General features: G+C 36.0%; 1 protein-coding gene across 1 annotated transcript in view; it reads left to right on the top strand.

The window, feature by feature from the left end:
• Nucleotides 1-21653, top strand: part of LOC136826959 (RNA polymerase II-associated factor 1 homolog) — a 52661-nt gene that overhangs the window by 5494 nt on the left and 25514 nt on the right. The window contains 8 exon segments of the mRNA XM_067084563.1: nt 841-870; nt 2759-2851; nt 4368-4545; nt 14220-14372; nt 17838-18085; nt 19300-19384; nt 19386-19543; nt 19999-20204. Of these exon segments, the coding sequence (XP_066940664.1) occupies nt 841-870; nt 2759-2851; nt 4368-4545; nt 14220-14372; nt 17838-18085; nt 19300-19384; nt 19386-19543; nt 19999-20204 (1151 nt within the window).

Genomic DNA, 21653 nt, shown 5'->3' with positions numbered 1-21653 from the left:
AATGCAGTGCCAGTATCAGAGCCCTAAAAGTGTAGAAAAAACCAGTTTCCAAGGTAAAAACAGGTGTGGAGCTAATACTTAGAATTACTGAATAGGTTTTATTTAGGCAATGATTGGTTGTATAGTGAATTTCGTTTGTGATTTCACTGATTTTTTGCTTCTTGGTTTAATCCCGTGTTGGGGCATCTGCTTTTATTGAGCCTCCTCTAGCCATCTCCACCTTGAAGAGCTCATTTCATAATTGGTTTCGGCAAAAGGTTTTATGGACATACAGTATTCCTTTCCTGACTCCTCCCCTTGCACCACCACCACCATGTGTGGCTAAATGGCTAGATTAGCCATTTCCAAGGATATGGCACAAAATTTTACTTCTATGAGTGTTTAATAATTGTGACATGGTTTTCTGGAATCACTTGTAAGCCTTTAATACATTGTGCTGTGCTAGTTGAATATCATTTCTCATATGGTGGAATATTTATCTTTATAGCTATACATAGTTTCAGTAAGATTGTTTACCCAAAATCTATTTGTGGTATTGTACTATACATAGTTTGTTTATCTGTGATATGATCTGTATATATTAATGTAATTATTGAAGTTGGAAATGTTCTGGTGTGCAACTTGATTGATAGCTTCATGTGTTTTGGAACATTGTCATAGCACTGCACACTTTACTGTTGCAAAGCCAGTTTTTTTTTTTTTTTTTTTTTTTTTTTTTTTTTTTTTTTTCAATCAAATCAGTATAAAGTATTTTTACATGATAAATTGTGATGTCACAATTTGGAAATAATAACGATATTGGAACCTGTAATGCTGTATGAAAAATTTTTTCTTTTCAAGCCTTCCACAGGAACAGATACAAATAAGAAGGCAAGTAAGACTTAATCATTTAGAACTGCCATTCCTCAAAAATATGATTATTATATTTTCTTTTTATTTCTTAATTTCTTAGTAAGTGTATTTGAGTTTATACAGTATATTGAAAGTACAGTAGTTGAAGGAGGTATGCTGTATAAGAGCAATATGTTGAAGTAAAAATGTAAGATGTGTGAATTGCAGATTGTTGTATTCGTAAAGAATTAAAATTTCAGCTGGAGATTTCAAGGCTTATACAGTGGGTATTTATGTGTATTTCATTTGTGTGGGTTTTTAATGTGCTTTCGCTAAGGAATTTTACATCACACATCAATATATTTACCCAGAAATATTGGCTTTTAATGTTTTGGCTTTTAATGTTTCTTCATCTGTGAGGAAAAGCTCCTTCTCTTGCTTTAATGGCTCTCGGGTCTTGTTTTGACCTGTTAGTCCTCAAAAGTAGACCATAAGGTTTGTTAAATGTTTCAGTAACAATTGTTTTTTGACACTGCAGAATTGTTAATCTGCGCTCATTCCTCAGTTTATTTGACCTTGAGTCCAGCATGGAGTATGATTGCTTTAACTCATTCCTGAAGAATCAGTACTATCAAGCACAACAGTGGCAGAACTGTGATTTTGGGGTTGTTATTAAGTTTGACCTTTTCATTAACAATTTTTACTATCTATACCCATATATTTTTTTTGTTTAGTATCAGACATAATTGTTATAAAATAATAATAATAATAATAATAGGCTATTTGTCAATATGCTAATGGAAACCATAGTTCAGTTTGCTTAAGTAGTAATTTTTTTTTTATTTTGATGTTGAGGAGGTTATTAATGTAAGTTTAATGAAGAGCATTGATTGTTTGCTTTTTTGATGACAGCTCTGGTGATAATTTGGCATGTAAGATGTCTTCAGTTATGCATGTCATTTTTGGGTTGTAGATTTTACAAACAGCTATCTCATCTTTTCTTTTCTTTTTTTTTCCATCCCCTTTCTTATTTTATGTACAAGAGTATATGGATATAAAGTTTTTTTTTTATTGCAACAGTCAAGCACTATACAGTATTTTTCTTTTCCACTTTAGTATTTTACCTGTTAATCCAATGATAGTGTATGTGGTCCCTTCATGAACAAAATTAGCATACCTTACTGAATTTGTAGTGTGTCAGAGGCTCAAACTGAATTTGTAGTTTGTCAGAGGCTCAAAGTAAAGCAAGAAGGGTTTGGTATTGTACCAAGAAGATCTAGAATGATTTATTATAAGGGGAGAGGTGAATTTTTTGTTAGAATCTTCCAGAGAGCAGTCTTAGCTTTTAGTGTCAAAGTTCATGAAAAATCTCAGCTAACTATGCAAACCTTTCACTAAACATATGCGGATTATTTTGGTTTATGCAATCGTAAAAAAAAAAATCCTGTCAGGGTAGATTCATATTGCATAAGAGTTAATAAATAAGACTAGCTATAATTATCATAGAATGAAAAAATGGGTTTAAGTCAGACTTCCTTAAATTTAAGCTCCTTGAGGTAGAGATGGTGCTCTGACTAGGTAAAAACATAATTTCGCCCTGGGTCTTTTGCACATCGATTTGTAGTGCTCAACCTTGAACATTGGCCTTGTTTATGGTGCAAGGTAGCTTCATAAGTGGTTCTTTTTCTTTGTGGAAGTATCAAACTACATATTTAGTTGTGTAGTTTTGGTTTCTGTGTAAGGGAGGTTTCATGTCTTTACAGTTGTGCAAATGTTTGTTTATATGTATGATTGGTAGTAGTAGTATGTCATTAAAGTTATATTGTGCCTTTCTTATTAGGTTTTAATTAAAGGTAGCAGTAATATGTCATTAAAGTTATATTGTGCCTTTCTTATTCTCAGTTTTTAATTATTTATCCTTTACCAGGTCTGACCTTGTGAGCCGAGTCAAGTATTGCAACACATTGCCAGATATACCATTTGATCCTAAATTTATCAATTATCCGTTTGATGACAAAAGGTATGGTATGATGTCTTTTTTTCTATTTAATACTGTAATTGTGTGCTGTGTGGTAAGAAGCATGAAAAACTAAATTGATAAAAATTTTAGTGGGAGGTGAAATATTTCTAGTGAAGGATTGGTAGTTTAAAAAGGAAAGTCATTACAGGCAGTGCCTGGTTATTGGCAGGAGATCCGTTCTGACAGCATGGCAATAAACAAAAATCACTGATAACCGAAATTCAGCAATTTTCGGTGCTTATTGGCATCAATACCTGGTATCAGTGCTGATAACCGGAGATCGGCACCTCTGTTAAGTATGAATTGGCTCCAGTACCTGATTATCAGCGCCGATAAGTGGAGTATTGGCTCCAGTACCTGATTATCAGTGCCGATAAGTGGAAATTGGCGCAGATCAGCGCTGAAAATCACTGATTTTCGTCACTGGACAAGCGCCGTAAAACCAGATTGCCGATAACCAAGGCCTCCAATAACCCGGGACTGCCTGTACTGTATTTCTTTATATTTGCCGTTGTATTTCATAAGTTTTAATTCCTTTTTTATTATTTAGCTGGTGTTATTTTAGGTAAGGAAACTTTTAATGTACTGTTAATGGTATAATACAGCATAACATTATGAAAATAACTTAATATGGGTTTGCATTGCAAACCCATTGATCATAAAATAGCCTTAAACTGTATGGAGTTCATCTAGGTGTACAAAACAAAGCATTTCAGAGAAAACTAGTAAAGCATGCTTGCATAGCCATCTCCTGATTCCTTATGGGTACTCTGCTAATACTCATTCTCCTGTGTGCCTCAGTAGTGACTAGACATGCAGCTGCTGGTAAGTTCTTGTGATAGATAAATGTTAAGTGGAAATGGAAAATGCTTTGAATTGGCAGTCTGAAAAATCAAACAGAAAAATTGTTTTAGTGAACAGTAATGTTTGTATCAGAAACCACTTTGCCTACATGAGGACTTACCAAATTGTACCATGGACCAGGTATTGTACAAGTAACAACAAACTATTTACAACATGTAAAAGATGGCTTTAAAGCATCGGAAATGGATATAGAGATTAAAAATATAAAAAATAAAGAGAACCTGCCGAAGAATTTGGTGCCATAATTAAGGCATGGTTGAAGGAGTTTTTTTGAGGAAAATGGATGCCTTCAAAAACATTTAATTAGGGGAAATGGGATTGTTTGGGAAGTCCAAGGCAAGTGAAGGGATTTAAGGCAATTGAGGACAGACTCACTTTAATACTTTGTGGCAATGACAAGGGTCAGACAGGGATTGCTTACCAGTTCAACAACCCACTTGCCTTCAAAAGAGTCTTCTGCCTGTCTTTTGGCATCTTGATAAGAAAGCTTCAGTTGCTGCTATTTCGTAGCAGCATGGGTGGTAACAAGTAAAATTGTGGAGAATTTTAAAGGATATCAACAGAAAAAGATTATCACATTTGTATTGTTATATTAAAAAATGTCTTACTTACTGATATTTAAGCATTTGATTAATATAAAGTCTGTTTGCAGGTATGTACGTTACAAACCAACAGGACTTGAAAAGAATTACAAATATGAAGTTTTGACAGAGAGTGACCTTGGCGTTACCATAGATTTAATAAATCCAGATGCATATACTCCAGTACCTGGTGCACAGCTCCATCCAACAGATGAGAAGCTTTTGGAAGATGACATACTTACTCCACAGGTAATGTGTTCATGTATAATGCAGATAGTCAAAATTTTAATTACAGGTCCTGTGTCTATGTTCTCTGCAGATAGTTTCTTGACCTGTGTGTTGTTTATCTTTTAGAATGATCTTATGCAAGTCAGAGAACTGCATATACTTTATGTATTTACTTACTTATGTTTACATTACCTTTCATATAGTACAGAAGTTCAAGCGAAGATCCAATGCATTACTACCCTAATGCTATTATTGCATTTTAATATACATTTTTATATATTTATTGATTATTAATTTATTTTTTCTTTTTTAATAAGTGAGATCTCTTCTTTCTGTATTTCCCTTTACTTACTTTTACTTCTGTATGAATACCATATTCTTTGGAAACTTGAATTTCAAGTAAATGGCCCTGTGGGCTTGTTCCATATGAATAGGTTTCATCTGCTGAATGATAATAATAATAACAAATTTGTAAAATTGATTATTTATATTTATTTACATTTTAGTGAGTATTAATTCTTTGTTATTAGTTTTTTTACTTAAAAATTTCATTTTTGATAGCGTAGTCGCTGTTTCGTCCTCAAGGAGTTACCTTCCATGGTCTGCCAGAGCTCCATGGTGACCAAACTAATATCAAACAATTCTTTTCTAGTTGGTCTTTTGACCAGGTATTGTGTTGTAATGATTAACATTATAACACGTGATGGACTAAATAATGGACTCAAAGGTAAGAGGGCACTTTCCCTTATCTTCAGCAAAGCTGAACTCAGTTTTTCCAACGTCAAAAGATACTGCAAGAAAGAGAAGTGACCATTGCTCCTATGCATCCGCCCTCTTGTTTACAACTGGGCTGTTAAAAGACCAAGGAGCCATTGTCTCTGTTTGGTCTATGGCGAACGGTTCATGCTGTTACCAGTGCTCAGAAAAAAGTCGACTTTTTACTCCATTTTCATTATCGAGGATCATGGAGACATAAAAAATAGCAAGATAAGTGCTCAATATTAACTTCCAGGTAAAAGTTTGAGTTTTAAACTTTTGGAATTTATAATTTGTGTTAAAGCCGGAATCTGGCTCGTTGATTGCTAGCCTCTCTAGTTTCGTTAAGCGTTAATTGCTACTTAGTTTTGTAAAACAAAAATTGTTTTAAATTCTAACTAAATGTTTTAACTAAAAGAAATGTTCCACAACTTATCATTAATATGGAAAATCCTTTCAGATTATACGATGTGTTTACAATAATCCAGACAGTAAGTGAGAATAATTCAGACTAGATTAGTAGTGGATGTTGTCTGTAGCCTATTTTCTTTGATTACATATCCTAAGTGGCCTACCTTAGACCGAGGACCCTAGGATCAGATAATAACAATATCTTCAAAAATAAATTGATAGCCCAACAATAAGGCTACATATTAGTATAAATTTTTTCCATTTTGTATAAGCCTGTGCACTTAAGCATGAGCTAAATAATCCAGGACTAGCCTAGGCCATTACCTTATATCAAGTTAAGTGATAACTTTTCACAAAACATCCCATTTTTGGACTAAATTGTTAGCCTAGACCATGTAACCTAGGACCAGATGAAATAGTAATTAGGACTAGATGAAATCATAATCTGTGCTGGATGAGATGGTAACCTAGCCTTAAGGCTACATGCTAAGGTATGCTAATTGTGTTTTATGTAACCCCTACACAGTGTGAATTAAATAATAATCTGGATTAGGCAATACCATATACTAGGTTAAGAAAGAACAAATAAGCCTAAGATTATATGTAAACAGTATCCTAGCCTAAATAAAATAACCTAGTTTTTTATGACTCGGTAGCATGTTTGTAAGGTTACATGCTAGTAGAGGGTCTTATGTAGCCTATATCCTTAAAGGTGATATAAACGTAGAACAGGCAGTAGCCTAACCATATTAAGTAGGAACCCTTTCAAGGAATATCCTACTATTAGCCTAAAAAAAGCAATGGCCGACTGTCAGATGAAAGGGTAATCTTGGCCATATAAAACAGAAAAACAGATTATATGGGAATTATTTTCTGTATAGTTTATATCTATTAAGTAGTAAATAAGCCTAGAATAGGTTAAGCAAGAACCTTCTAAGAAATCCTCTATTCTTAGCTTAACGTAGATTATACTAGAATCATTACCCTAAACTATATAAAATCAGTAGGTTGGGTTACTTAAACAAATTAATTCATAGCAATTAGTCTGAATGGCATGACAATTGGAATTAAAAATTTCACTTGGCCATTGCAAAAGGACTAACAGTGTATAAGTAATACAGCCATATACAGGTATGAAAACTAACCTTAGAGGGTTTAACATAGATATTTAGTTAAATGTATTACAACTGCACACTTGTAATCAAGTTAACCTGTAATATGGAAACTATTTGAGGAACTACAGATATGTCCCTCACTTAAAAACAATTAATACTAACTAGCTTCTAATAACAACTTGTTTTATATCACTACAGGGCCACCATTAGGCATGATCCTCAGTTCAAATGTTCTGTAGCAAATTGCTCAGTTCACTTTTTGCCAGTGGGTACGGCCCATACCACCTGCCATGAGCATAGTCCTTGTAAAAAACAAGGAAAGTTCCCTTGGTCTCCAGCTTTGGGCAAGATTTGCAGTATGCTCCTGGCAGCAAGTTTTAAGAACGAAGCAGCTCCTTTTAAGCTGTCTCAGTGGGTCCTAGGGTTCAGTAGGGGTGAGGGAGGGGGAGATTATATTTTTCCGGCAGAACTTCGGCAGCAGATATTTAACCCTTTCTCTGAACAACAATGTTTGGGCCAAAACCCAGTATCATCAGTCCCCAATACCCCCAGGTTAGCCCTGCAGAGGAAGTAGAGGAATCATTACATGGAGTTGACATTCTTATTGTGAAATATGAACTGGACATGGCCATCAAAATGGCCCTGCTGAACCCAGAAGGCTCAGGGATACAAATATAAGCTAGCTGTGGGAGAAACCTTTCAGAAGGAATTCTATCCCCCATGCAGCTATCATTGCTGAATAGGATCTTTCCCCCAAAAAGGGATACTGGGATCCACCTAACTCAGACTGAAATGTCTACATTTTTGGGAGGGTATAGTAACTTGCCCAGGACTCTGCCCCTTGATTAACAGGCAGTTACAGTTTAGTTGCTGAAGCTCCGTTAGATTGCACAAGCTCCCCCAATAGGGATACACAGTTTATGGCAAGCTCCCCCAAAAGGGATACACAGTTTGCAGCAAGCTCCCCAAAAGGGATACACAGTTTGCAGCAAGTTCCCCAAAAGGGATACACAGTTTGCGCCATTTGGTCAGTTCCGTAAGGAAATTGAGTACCATCAAAGATGCCCTTGCCACAGAACGGCAATATATAAGGGACATGAAGCATGATTCTGAAAAGCAAAGTAAGTCAGTCATGTAAGCACCAAAATGTAAAAGTACTATACCAAAGTGTAAAAGTACTACATCCTGTAACTGAAAAGTGAGTGTAGACACAATTGCCACCCAAACAAGGTCTGATGTTAGAATTCTGGCTAGAAACAACAAATGGGTCAGTTTGGAATACAGAACTTCAAATCAAAACATAATAGGGCTCCAATACTCACGCCTAATGATACTGATAATCCTTCGCGAGACGCCTCAATGTGCACTTTCTCTCCCTATGGCAAGTAGGTAATTAATGAGAGAAAAACTGTGATCAAAGTTGTAAATGTAGAATTTACAAATGGCAGTATTCCTTAATGCAGAATGGCACCTGGTACCATCTTCACCAGACTTGGAGAAACCACTAACAGAAATGGTTTTCATACCTGTGCCTATAGCATTAAAAGCTATAGAAATCGCCCTTTACCAGGTCAATGAAAAATGGATCTCTACTTCCATTTTGAATAAGACCCAACTTGCTCACCAAGTAGTCCCAGCCTACTGTCCCTTCACTTTCAAAAATATTAACCATGTGAAGACAGCTTTTCAAAATTGGTAGTGACTAAAAACAAGAGAAAATGGCAGAATTAAAACCTTCTGCCACAGTCATCCCAGTTTTGGGAAATTCCACCAAGGAATGGGCAATGCTGCAACTCCCTTTTGAAAGGAAAAAGCTCCCTCTAGATATAGCTACTCAGCAGTTTGGGACCCCTATGAGAAGACTCAGAGGGAACAGCCTCATCAGAATTTTATGCTAGACTCTGACTCCTCAGCATTATAACCTCTACCACCTTGCTGGAAGTTGCCACCTAAAGGCTTCCAGAAGATTCCAGGATAATTTTTGCTGTTGAGGCCAAAAGTCTTATGAGAACCCGATGGGAAGCACTCTTTGACTTCCTAGAATGGTGCACAAAAGTGAGAATGGAAGCATTGAAAAGCTCAATCAAATCACTCTCCAATGTCAATGCATCATTACATTCTAACCCCCTCTGTAAGGACCTGTTTGTGGAGTCTGTTGTGGCTCAACGCAATGAGCATGCCCACCAACAGAATTGTACAGTGTACACTCTTCTGGGGAAAGGGGAATTCAGGAAACAAAGAACCCAAAATTTCTCTTTACCCAACCCCAAAAAAGGCTCACTTTGATCAAAAATTTTTCCTCAAAAAACAGGTTGGTGGTCAGAAGGGACAATTCCCTGCAAAGGGACAACAACTTCAAGGGCATCCTTTTCCACAAGGTCCAAAAACCATCTCATAGGGGGATAAAGGAGAAACAACACCTGGAATGTCTATCAAAGGCGAAGGTATAGGATGAGGCAGATACCAAGAGGAATTATATTGGTTGGGGGTCAGCTTCGATGACATCACAGACAATGGAAGTTTTCCCTGTAGGGGGGACAGCATTATTTATATGTAAAGATAGTCCCTGTTAATGGGGCCCATAGAGAAACATGCCTATGTTTGCCACCAAGTACGTCTCTTCAGTGTCCTCAAAAGGGATTCCTCCAAAAGAAGAGTGATCCTCAACCAATCAGCATTGAACAAGCACATTGTTTGCCATAAGTTTCAGATAATTACTGTTGCCTAAGTACATTGAATCATTCCAAAAAGGGACTCAGACAGTTCTTATAGATCTGAAAGATGCACACTGGCACATCCCTATAGCCATTCCCTTCTGCCCTTTCTTAAGAGTCCAGATAGAAAAAGATTTGCACAGATTCAAAGTCATGCCCTTTGGGCTAAACATTGCCTAAAGAATATTTTACAAAATTAGCAATGGTATTCATTCGAGAACTCAAACAAAAGATCTGGGCTGGCCCCACAAGAAAAGAGTGCTTGAAAAACCTAAGAGCAATGGTCAACAGACTACAGTACAGTCAAAAGGTTTTATTATAAATTTGAAAATATCCTGCCTCATGCCCAGTAGACACTTCCAGTGGCTGGGACTGTGTTGGGATACTCTTCATGGCCTTTTGTCTCTCCCCAACATACTCAAAACAGAATAAGGCAAGTCCTCAAAACATTCATTGCACAGCCCAGAGTTTCCAGATGGCAATCAGAACGTATGATGGACCTGCTGCAGTTCTCATCAGTAATAGATCCAATACAATGATTGCAACTAAAAATGTGAACAAATTCTGGCTATCGCATGCAAGAAAAAAGATGCAAGACCAACCTCATCAAAAGATTAAAAGAGTTGGAGAGATACTTTGGCCTTGGATTTGGAAGGAATCTCTGGTGAAACAGGTCACCCTGACTCCTCCGTCTGTATGAGTGACAAACACACAGATGCCTTGTTGACAGGTTGGGAGGACATGGGGAGGATCGGTCAGGTGGCAGGGAGGTGATCAGCTACTCAGGAATTTTTATATCAAATTTCCTGGGGCTAATGGCTGTCTTTTTGTCTCTCAAAAAACTCAAACCTCCAGAAGAGAGAGAGAGAGAGAACATAACCACAATATCCTACATCAAGAGGTCTGGATCACGTTCACCTCCTCTCAATATGGTAAAGTTAGCCATCCTTCGGATGGCGCAAGCAAGAAAGTGGCACATGTCTGCAGTTCACCTCACAGGGGGTCTCATTGTAATAGCAGACTCTTTGTCAAGGAAAACGACAGCCTCAACAGAGTGGATGTTGGACAACCAGTCTTTTCAAACAATAGCCAGCATGCTTCCACAACCGTAAGTGGACCTGTTGGCCACGTACTACAATCACAAAGTCCTAATATATATGTCTCCAAACGTGGACAGTCAAGCAACAGCAAGAGATGCCTTCCTTAAGACTGGAACAGGGGAGGACGATATCTTTTTCCTCCATTGTCCCAGATTTTGAAGGTTTTGAGCAAACTTCTAACCTTCATAGGAACATTGTACTTAATAGCCCCAAATTGGCCAAACAGGCATTGGTTCCTATTACCTCGACAACGAACAAAAAGATCAATTCCACTAGCGTCCACTGTTCTATCCCAGACAGTAGGAGGGAAAGTGTCTTACTCATCCTACTTTTTGAGCCGAGACCTTCACATATAGAATTTTTAAAAATTTTAGGTACCTAGTGCAAAAATTACAGACATTTATCCAGCATTACCAGTCTGTATGGAAGATATGGTTAGATTATATCCATACTGAGAGCCCAGTTGAGATTTCTATAGAAACACTTTATTTTTGTTATATAACCTTTTTGAAGACAAATGCCTTGTGGTTACGACAGTCATGGCATACAAGGCTGCATTAACGGAACCCTGGCTTTATGGATTCGGGATTGACTCCAGCATAGAAGTTGTTACTTCCCTTCTGCAGTCTTTTGCTCTACAAAGGCCCACTCCCAAAAGGCTTCCAATTACTTGGTCCCTGAACAAGGTGCTTAGACTTCTATCAACCCCTCAGTTCAGTGGACCCAATACAACCACAATGCACAGGCTACAAAAGGTGATCTTCTTGATTGCATTAGCATCAGGAGCTCATATTAGCGAACTGGGCTCTCTTAGATGGGGACGATGCATCACGCAAATTGCTGACCATCAATTATTATTGTCCCCTGGCCCACCATTCCTGGCCAAGAATATGGATCCTTTAAAAAGGAAATCCATTCTTATAAGAAAACTTGGTTTAGCAGACAAGACATTATGCCCGGTTCAAGCACTTAAGGTTTACCTAGAAGTCACGGCAAACGCCCCAGAAGGTCCTATTTTCCCTAGCACAAACTAACCACTCTCCCTACAAAGGCTGAGTATGATTGTAGTGTTTCTCATTAAAAAGGCAAATTCACACTCTTTCATAGGTCACATGATGTTAGGAAAGGACATACGTCTTTGACCTCCTTCAGAAATGTCTCTTTCGAAGAAGTCTCCAAATGTACAGGGTGGTCATCAGTTAAATTATTGCTACATGCTCAAACAAATTTAACTACATTATGTATCAGTAGGTGGCATGGTTAGTCTTAACCCCTAGGTGCTGCGGCAGGAAACCAGAGGTCTTATTGACAGTGAGTAGCTAACTATCGCTGGGAGAGGGGCAACAGTACTACAACCAAACCCAGTAAGTTCATGTATAGTTTCTTGTTCCTTGGTATCAAAACCTGAGGAGTATTTGGAATAAGGAACGGGACTTGAAATCTGTGGCTTGACCTTGGACCAGAAATGTTATTTCCTTTGGGGTGTTGGGATGAAAAAGTGAGAGCTTAAACCTTTTTCGTCACCTGTCAGTTTCTTTGTAAAGCTCCTGGAGGATGAAACAGCGACTATGCTATAAAAAAACAGGTTTTGACATAGGAAAAACCTATTTTTGGTAGTTGCTTTTGATTCCTGAAAACCCTCTCACTTCCTTGACGAAAAGGCATGGGATTTGAGCAAGGGATCAACCTGCATTGACCAACAGAGAGTAATGGCTCCTTGGTCTTTTAACAGCCTGGTCGTAAACAAGAGGGCAGATGCACATGCGCAATAGTCACTTCTCTTTCTTGCAGGTTCTTTTGACATTGGAAAAACTGGGTTCAGCTTTGCTGAAGATAAGGGAAAGTGCCCTCTTATCTTTGAGTCCATTATATACTCTATCACGCGTTATAATGTTAATCATTACGACACAATACCTGGCCAAAAACCAACTAGAAGAGAATTCTTTGATATTAGTTTGGTCACCATGGAGCTCTGGTAGACCATGGAAGGTAACCCCTTGAGGACTCAAAAGGACTACGAAAAATAGGTTTTTCCTATGTCAAAACCTGTTTTGTCAAGGCAATTGACACTTGTTCTTACAGTAATACAGACCACCACCTTTTATGTTTTACATGTAAAAGGGAATAAAGTTATCTATTTTTGTAAGTATTTCTGGCCAATGAAAATTTATAGCTTTGTCAGTGGTATTTGCAACATTTTTAATAATGTAAGAAAGAAAATTAACAAAGAAGATTAGATTTCTATGTACTTAATTTTAGACAGTCAAATGTTATTAGTGGTAGTATCAGAATTTTGGTCATTATGCATTAGCATTTTTTATACTGTAATATTAATAGTCACAAGCTTTTTAGTGAACATTTGGGTGCTTATAAAATTTCTACTCTGGTGTGGATGAAGTAAAGATTTTTGGTACAAGAACGCTAAAAGGTATACATATTTGGTATATAATTGTGTTCATATTAATGTGTAAAAAACAACATGGAAGAATGTGCTTTTACCTTTTTAACAGTTTGTGTATTTTTTATTTTATTGACTAGTTTACAGTCTCTCTCTCTCTCTCTCTTTCTCTCTCTCTCTCTCTCTCTTATAACTCTCTCTCTTCTCTCTCTCTCTCTCTGTTATAACTCTCTCTCTCTCTCTCTCTCTCTCTCTCTCTCTCTCTCTCTCTCTCTCTCTCTCTCTCTCTGAACTTTGTGCTTTTTTAAAAGTTTCCCGTTACAACACATTATATAAAATAACTTTGTTGACATCCACATCATTGAGTTTTTGTGTGCAATTGCTTGCTTTTTTAAGATCAGATTATTTCCACAAAGTGTAAAAAGCTGTAAAAATACTCATGCACTAACTCAGGGGGCTCAGGCCTGTGATTGTGTTCTCATCTGAGCCATCTGTCTTGTGCTATGTTGGTTCATTCATGTGTTGAATATTTGAGTGTAGGATGAAAATTTTCTAGCCTAACCTATCCTTAAATTATTCAATTATATGATCCACTCACCTGTTCACGTTGTTCTTTTTACTCTATGCAATCCAGCTTACGACAACAAAAACCACAAACAGACTTACAACCCAACCATTATCGACCTAACCTTCAGAGAGCTCTCTCTACCTTTTTCCACCATGCTTTTAACACTCCCGCTCATTGTTTATTTACATTTTTCTCCCTCCCGCCATTTTCGTCCTGTGACGTCACTTCCTATGACGTCACAACAATAACACTCTTTAAACATAAGGAATGCTATGCTATAAAAACATCTTATAAAATTAAACATGTGCTTTCTTTTATACATTCTGTAATACCCATACACTTCATCAATGCAGAAAATAAAATAATGACTAACTTATAAAACTAACATACAATCATAGGAATCTTTTAAAAACTGGTTACATGGAATGATTTTATCATGTATAAAGCAAAAGTACTGTTAATGCAAGAACAGAGGTTTAAAAAAAAAGTGGATCAATGTGAATTAGACATAACAGCACTGCAGGAAATTAAGCTTCAGGGAAAAGCTGTAAGCCATATGGCCATATTGGTGTTACCTTTGTTTACAGCCGATAAATATTTCCTTCAGTTGTCAGACTAAATTTTGTATTTCAGGATGGAAAACGATCGCGACATCACCATGTCAATGTGTCTTGGTTACGTCGAACTGAGTACATATCCACAGAGCCAACCAGGTTTCAGCCTCAGACTATGGAGAAAATTGAGGCTACTGTTGGTTTTGCTACTCGTCGTAAGAAGACTGTTAATGTAAGTTTAAAGTGTGTTGGTTTTTTCCCTTTAAGGTTTTTAACATGTTTTTCACATGTTAACTTTTTCATGATTTTCATTTTTTATCAGTTTTAAGATACCACCATCAGAAGATATTGTTGTTGGGTAGCTATCAAACATGTGATCATGCAGATTGCAAGAGGTTGGTTTGCAGATACCATATGGGTAGCTGCCACAACAATGGCAGGTGATGAAAGGATAAAAGTAGTGAAATATTTTTATACCAACATTACAGGAGAACTTGCTTTATTTTTGTAACTTTCACTGTCTTTTGGAGAATGGGGCAGTAGCATTAGAAAACTAAAGACTCTACTATTATATTAACCCTTAAATGCCTACTGGATGTATCATACGTCAACTAAAATTGTCTGTTGGGTGCCAAGTGGACGTACCGTGCGTCGACTAAAAAATTTCAATCTTCGGTCAACTTTGTAAGCTAAAACTCTTACATTCTAGTAATATTTAATCATGTACCTTCATTTTGCAACAAATTGGAAGTCTCCAAATATTTCGATCTATGGTGAATTTTTTAAAAAACTTTTCCTTACGCCCGCTCGGTAACTTGAAAATTTCGAAATTCTTTCGTCATTTTGTCGTAATTTTTGCACTGTTTTATATTAGCCGTTACATAAAGTTTTATATATGAAAATGTGCGCAATTTCATTACAACCCATGGTTGTAGCATCAGTTTGGAAATATTTTCATATAAACCACGATAACTGCCAGAATTTCAACCTTCTGTCGACTTTGACTCGACTGAAATGGTAAAAAAACGCAATTGTAAGCTAAAACTCTTACATTCTAGCAATATTCAATCATTTACCTTCATTTTGCAACAAATTGGAAGTCTCTAGCACAATATTTCGATTTATGGTGAATTTTGAAAAAACTTTTCCTTACGTCCGCGCCAGAAATTCTTTTGTCACGTTCCACTGTTTTAGATTAGTCGTTACATAAAGTTTTATATATAGAAATGTGCGCAATTTCATGTAGAATACAACAGAAAATAACTCATGGTTGTAGCTTTTATCAGTTTTGAAATATTTTCATATAAATCACGATAACTGCCAAAATTTCAACCTTCGTCAACTTTAACTTTCGACCGAAATGGTCAAAAACGCAATTATAAGCTAAAACTCTTACATTCTAGTAATATTCAATCATGTACCTTCATTTTGCAACAAACTGAAGTTCTAGCACAATATTTCGATTTATGGTGAATTTCTGAAAAAAAGAAAACTTTTTCCTTATATCTCAGAAATTCTTTCGTCACGTTGTTGTAATGTTTGCATCGTTTACATTAGTCGTTACATAAACTTTTATATATGAAAATGTGTGCAATTTCATGTAGAATACAACAGAAAATAACTCATGGTTGTAGCTTTTATCAGTTTTGAAATATTTTCATATAAATCATGACAACTGCCAAAAATTTCAGAAAACTCGACTGAAATGGTCGAAAACGCAATTGTAAGCTAAAACTCTTACATTCTAATAATATTCATTCATTTACCTTCATTTTGCAATAAATTGGAAAGTCTCTAGCACAATATTTCGATTTATGGTGAATTTTTTAAAAACATTTTCCTTATGTCCGCGCATTAACTTCTTAAACATCTCAGAAATTCTTTCGTCACGTTGTCGTAATGTTTGCACCGTTTTATATTAGTCGTTACATAAACTTTTATATATGAAAATGTGCGCAATTTCATGTACAATACAACAGAAAATAATCATTTGTAGCATCAGTTTTGAAATATTTTCATATAAATCAGAAAAATTCGACTTTTGGTCAACTTTAACTTTCGATTTTTTAATAAGCAAAACAACAGTCTAGTAATATTCAATCAATTAGCTTCATTTTTTCAACAAACGGAAGTCTCTAGCACAATATTTCGATTTATGGTGATTTTTGAAAAAAACATTTTTTTACGTCCAGCGGCGTTACAATTCATGCATCATTTTGTGATAATATTTTCTCTGTGTTGCTTTGATCGTTTTACAATTTGTTATATACCAAAATCATTGCAATTTAGTGTACAATACAAAGAAAAAAAATAACCCGTTAGCTTTAACCGTTTTGCTCACAGCGATTTGTATAAAATTACATATGAAAACATTTTTTTGCGCTGTCATATATTTCAATATTTATATATGATAATGATATTTTTTCATTTCTGATGGTTGCATACTAAACTTCAGGCAATGACAAAAAAAGAGCCAAAAATGAACTCTTAATCTTAAAAACTAAGCGTGCTGTGATTTTTTGAAAAAAATTTTTTCGCTTTAACTCCCGAACACCGCCGGCATACGGGAGACGTTTTTGTAAATAGAGGCTCGGCGTTTAAGGGTTAATAGACTTCAGAAATTAACACATGAAGTAGCCTTTTCTCTCTTGCATTTGTCTAAACATGAAATGGTATTTGTGTTCCAGTGTTGCTAATACAGTATTTAGATAACGAATTTAGTAAGTTACAGGCAGTTATTGGCAATCCAGTTTTTCAGGGCTTGTCTAGCGACGAAAATTGGCAATTTTTGGCGCTGATGTGTACCAATTTCCACTTATCAGCGCCAATAATCACGTTTTGGCACCGATACATGCCTAACAGAGGTGCTAATAACTAAAAATTGGCGATTTTCAGCACTTACCAGTGAAATCGCTGATTTTCGGTTATTGGCAACTTTCGCTTATCATCATGCTCTCGGAACAGAACCCCTGCCGATAACCCAGGACTGCCTGTATTAGAGTTTATTTTGAGAAGACTCCAAATATGAATTGTGAATACTTGATATTTGTATAGGGTTCATAGTCATGTAAAGGTTACTGAGTCACTGCAAGATCCTCAGTATCCTTGTTTCTTTTATTATAGATTCTTTCTTAGTTTCTTAATATTGATTTTTGTCATGGACACAGTGCAATGCAGTGATCATTCCCCTAGCATCAAGTCTGCATTACTGTGTATTTTTTCTGAAAATGTGTTATTTTGACTAACCGAATTAGATGTAGATATATATTAATAATTTTTTGAAGCAAGCAGGCTAAGTTAGGAGATAGGGAGGTTGCTAACATAACACTGCCTGGCTTTCTATTGTCAGACAGTGCATATTGTTACACTGCACAGAGATATCTCCCATTAATGAAACTGTTCATTAAACTTTTTTATTTTCAGCAATCAGAATTATTTTTTATTATTATAAAAAAAAAGGCCTTGTACAAAAAAATTTTTTGATTGTTATAAAAAAAGGCCTTGTGCCCAAAAATTTTTCAAGAGAATCTCTACTTGAAATTGTTAAATGGTAATAATTTAACATCTTTATATTTAGTAGTGTGAAATTATTTGTAAGGTTATTCTCTTTTATTTTGATAAAATTTCAGCATTATTGGTTGTAGCTGTGTAAAAATTTCTTCCAGATAAAAAGTGACTTATTTGGAATCTGTTTCAGGATGAGAATGTGTATACTGATCGGGAAAGTCAGCTTCGGGCAATTGAGAACACTTTCAAGGATGTCAAAGGTCCTCTTGATGTTCATTACAGTAAACCAGGTGTTACAAAGGTAGAAGAATTACCTGTGTTTCCTGATTTTGCTCTTTGGAAATACCCATGTGCTCAGGTCATCTTTGACTCAGATCCTGCACCTGTTGGAAGACCAATGCCTGCACAACTGGAAGAAATGTCACAGGCAATGATTAGGTAGGTGAAAGTTTCATTCTTATATATTTTGAGGGTTTATGAGAAAATTACTTCTTGGACAAGGTACCAAAAATAGGAAATTGCTGAGAAGTATGGTTGCCATCAAAGAAAATGATTCCACTGTTATATAACACTGGTTGCTGCAAGGTAATTAAATACTGAGGGATAAAAAGGAAATGATGTTACAGAAACATGGCTTGGCTTATAAATGGAAGGCGAATATCAAGAGCATTAAGAGATTTCGAAAGGAACAAGATTAGATTTCCACATTTTTGTTTTTAGAGGATATTGGTTTATTTTTTGATAGATTAAGTTGTTGTTTACACTGATTAGTAAGTCTCAGAAAGTAGTTAATTAGAAAGGACAGTACTGTATAGTCTGCTTTCCAGACATGCTGGCAATCCACAGTGAAGGGAGCAATTTTATCAAGTGACACGTCTTTCCTCCCTCTGCTGCTTGTGTGAACCATTTTGATTGTGTCTTGCATTATTGGACTCTGGAACTGTGTACACTGTGAAATTCATTTTAGAATGGTATTTAAATGGTCATAGGGAAGAGGAATATCATACAGGATATCTAGTTATACTTGGGAAAGTGGCGTAGTGTTGTACTTTATTGTAAACTGGAACCATGTATGAAAGTGATCTTGAAGTATTACATAAAAAAGTACAAGAAAAGTATATCTGGTGGGAAAATGGGCCTGTGCCATATTATCAAGTACTGTACAGCATATCTGTATGGGTTAGAGAGAAACTGTTGAGCAAACAGTAATTTTTGGTATCTGAAAGGTTAGAATTTTAACATGATGAGATTGAACTACTTAATGAAAATGATAATTCACCTGGTAGCTTGGCATTGATTTTACTTGCACAATCATTCATGGATTCCTTTAGACAGAAATTTATATTTGATGAGGTTTTTTACAATAAACGAAGATTTATAAATTAGTCAGTAGAGAAGCTTTTGAAGATATATGCATGTTGAAGGTTTCATTTATAAGTTAATGTTACCTTTTGTTGTTGGACAAGTGAATATATAGATTACCACTGGTGAAAAATGGTAGCTTAAAGCAAATGTTAAAATTATAAAGGATATATGAGATGTCTCCATGTAATGCTTAGAAAATAGTTTATTTTATTTGGTATAAATTTGCCACTTGTACAAGGAGTATTTATGAAGTACCTTATACATTTATTGGTTATATTTTTTTCTAGGGGTGTGATGGATGAGTCAGGAGAACAGTTTGTTGCCTATTTCTTGCCAACAGAGGACACCCTGAAGAAGAGAAAGCGAGACAAAGGATGAAAATGTGGAATACATGGATGAAGACGAATACGATTACATTATGGCTCGTGAATATAATTGGAATGTCAAAAACAAAGCTTCCAAAGGTTACGAAGAAAACTATTTCTTTGTCCTGCGAGATGACGGAGTTTATTATAATGAACTTGAAACAAGGTGGGTAATTTGTTCTCTGTCTGGTACATTGCACATTGTTTAAATGTTATTGAATTTAAATGACTGAATCCCATAAACACTTCATAGTTGTTCCGAAAGTTTTAGCCCCATAAGGGAAACAGCTTACAGCAGTCCTTGAGTAGCACACTGATGGGAGTAATAAAGATTCTTTGCAATGTCCCTTCTGTTCCTGCTGCATCCTTCTGTCTTTTATTTCTATTTTCTTCAGTCAGTTCCCTCCCAGCAGTCCAAGTTCTTTAACTTTGTCCTGTTTCTTCTTCCACCCCCATTTTGTAATTAATATGTGAGGCTAGTTCTTGAATATTGTTTCCCATATGAATGCTCATTTCACCTGCTGAGCCTCTCATTTCCTAGAGAACAACCCTTCAAGCCAGCCTTATGAGAGTTAGGAATGTTAACTCTGGTTTAATTTTTTCTACTCGTCACATTCATAGGGTACGTCTAAGTAAGCGTCGTCTTAAACAAGGACAACAGCAGAATAATTCAAGGTTGGTTGTACGTCATCGTCCTCTGATTGCTCAAGAACACAGATCACAGCGTAACCGAGAGAAGATGCTAGAGCCTCCTTGTGATGATGATGAGGAGGAGGAAGAAGAGGAGGAAGAGGAAGAGATGGAAATAGAGGAGAATGAGAAAGAAGGTAACTTGAAATTTCAGTTGCTATACCAGCATGAAAAACAAAATTCACTTCCATCTTTTTGTTTTATTTTTTTAATTTTCAGGTTTTAAGCTGTTAATTTGACAGCAAAGGGATGTGGTTTAATATCCTAATCATGAATGAATCTTGTTCTTATTTAGTAGAATGTTTTCATATTTAGTAGATATTCAAAATAAATTTTGTTTGTAATTATGAATGATAAACATTATTAAAGTCTTTTATGTACATACCAGAAAAATATTCTAGTTCTTCCAGATTGTGATGTAGCATTACAAGTAAGGCTAAGATACCAAAAACATAAATTGAGAAATGTTCCAAAAGATACATCATATAATAAGAATCAGAAGTTTGCCAGTTATGCTGTTGCTATTTCTTTTTTTTTTTTCACTGTACTTGTGTTATTTTCTTACATTGTTTCATCACAACCCCATTACTCACATGTGCCTAATTTTATGATTTATGAATGGTTCCAGACACTTAAATGCTTTGTTAATAGACAAAAAAGGATAAGTAGTGGCATAATGCATAAGCCACTTAGTGCCTCAAGTACCCGTAAGTCACCTGCCATACTTTTTAAAGTCTGACCTCTTAACCAGCACCCTTGAGACCAGGCCACTGCTGGACCACAGAAAATCCCAGATGACAGAAATCACCCCTGAAAGGCCAATTATGTAGACAGTCTTGCCAGTTCATTCCACATATATTGTGCTGTGTTATCAAAAGTAGAACAAAGCTCATGAATAACCACTGCCATTCTTTAGGATTAGTTCCTTAGGAAAATTCTGGCCTGCTCCATAAGCACATCTCCAGAAATGCATAAGGCACCCTTCAGTGTTTTTCGGCACTTCAGATTTTCTGGCTTTCGTTTTCTGCAGAAACCTAAAAATTAGCTGCTTTTGTTCCTTTAAACCTGCAATTGTGTGTGTGTGTGAGAGAGAGAGAGACTGAGAGGCCTGAGGTTAGAGAGTTAGACTGACAAATATCCATTTGCAAAAGTCAAATAATAGTTGTATTAAGAATGACAATAATTTAGTAAAACTTATTTTATGTAGTGTATGCAATTATATTTTATGCATTATTGTCATATTATCATATTACAGACACTCCCTTACTGACAACTTTCAAAGATATGAACATCAGTGCTCGTAAATTCAATTTTTGTTCGGAGCTCTCCAGGCTGCGACCCGCAAGTCCAAATTTTGTTGTTTAGTTACAATTTCTGCTGCTACCCATGCTGGACAGCACCATAGCTGATGCCACTATGCATCCCAGTTTCTTTGTACCTATGGTAGTGCTAAGATTTCATCTCCCATGCAGTGATTTATTCATGCATTTTTATCGTGAAATATTTACTGCATCCATTAATGTATCATGGCTGATGTCAAGTGCAAGGCCACTGATGAAAATGGTAGTGTTAAAAAGTGGCAACCC

Source organism: Macrobrachium rosenbergii, chromosome 41 (assembly GCF_040412425.1).
Source record: "Macrobrachium rosenbergii isolate ZJJX-2024 chromosome 41, ASM4041242v1, whole genome shotgun sequence".
NCBI classification, from domain to species: domain Eukaryota; kingdom Metazoa; phylum Arthropoda; class Malacostraca; order Decapoda; family Palaemonidae; genus Macrobrachium; species Macrobrachium rosenbergii.
Note: the sequence above shows the minus strand (reverse complement) of the source record. Positions and strands in the feature narration are given on the sequence as shown.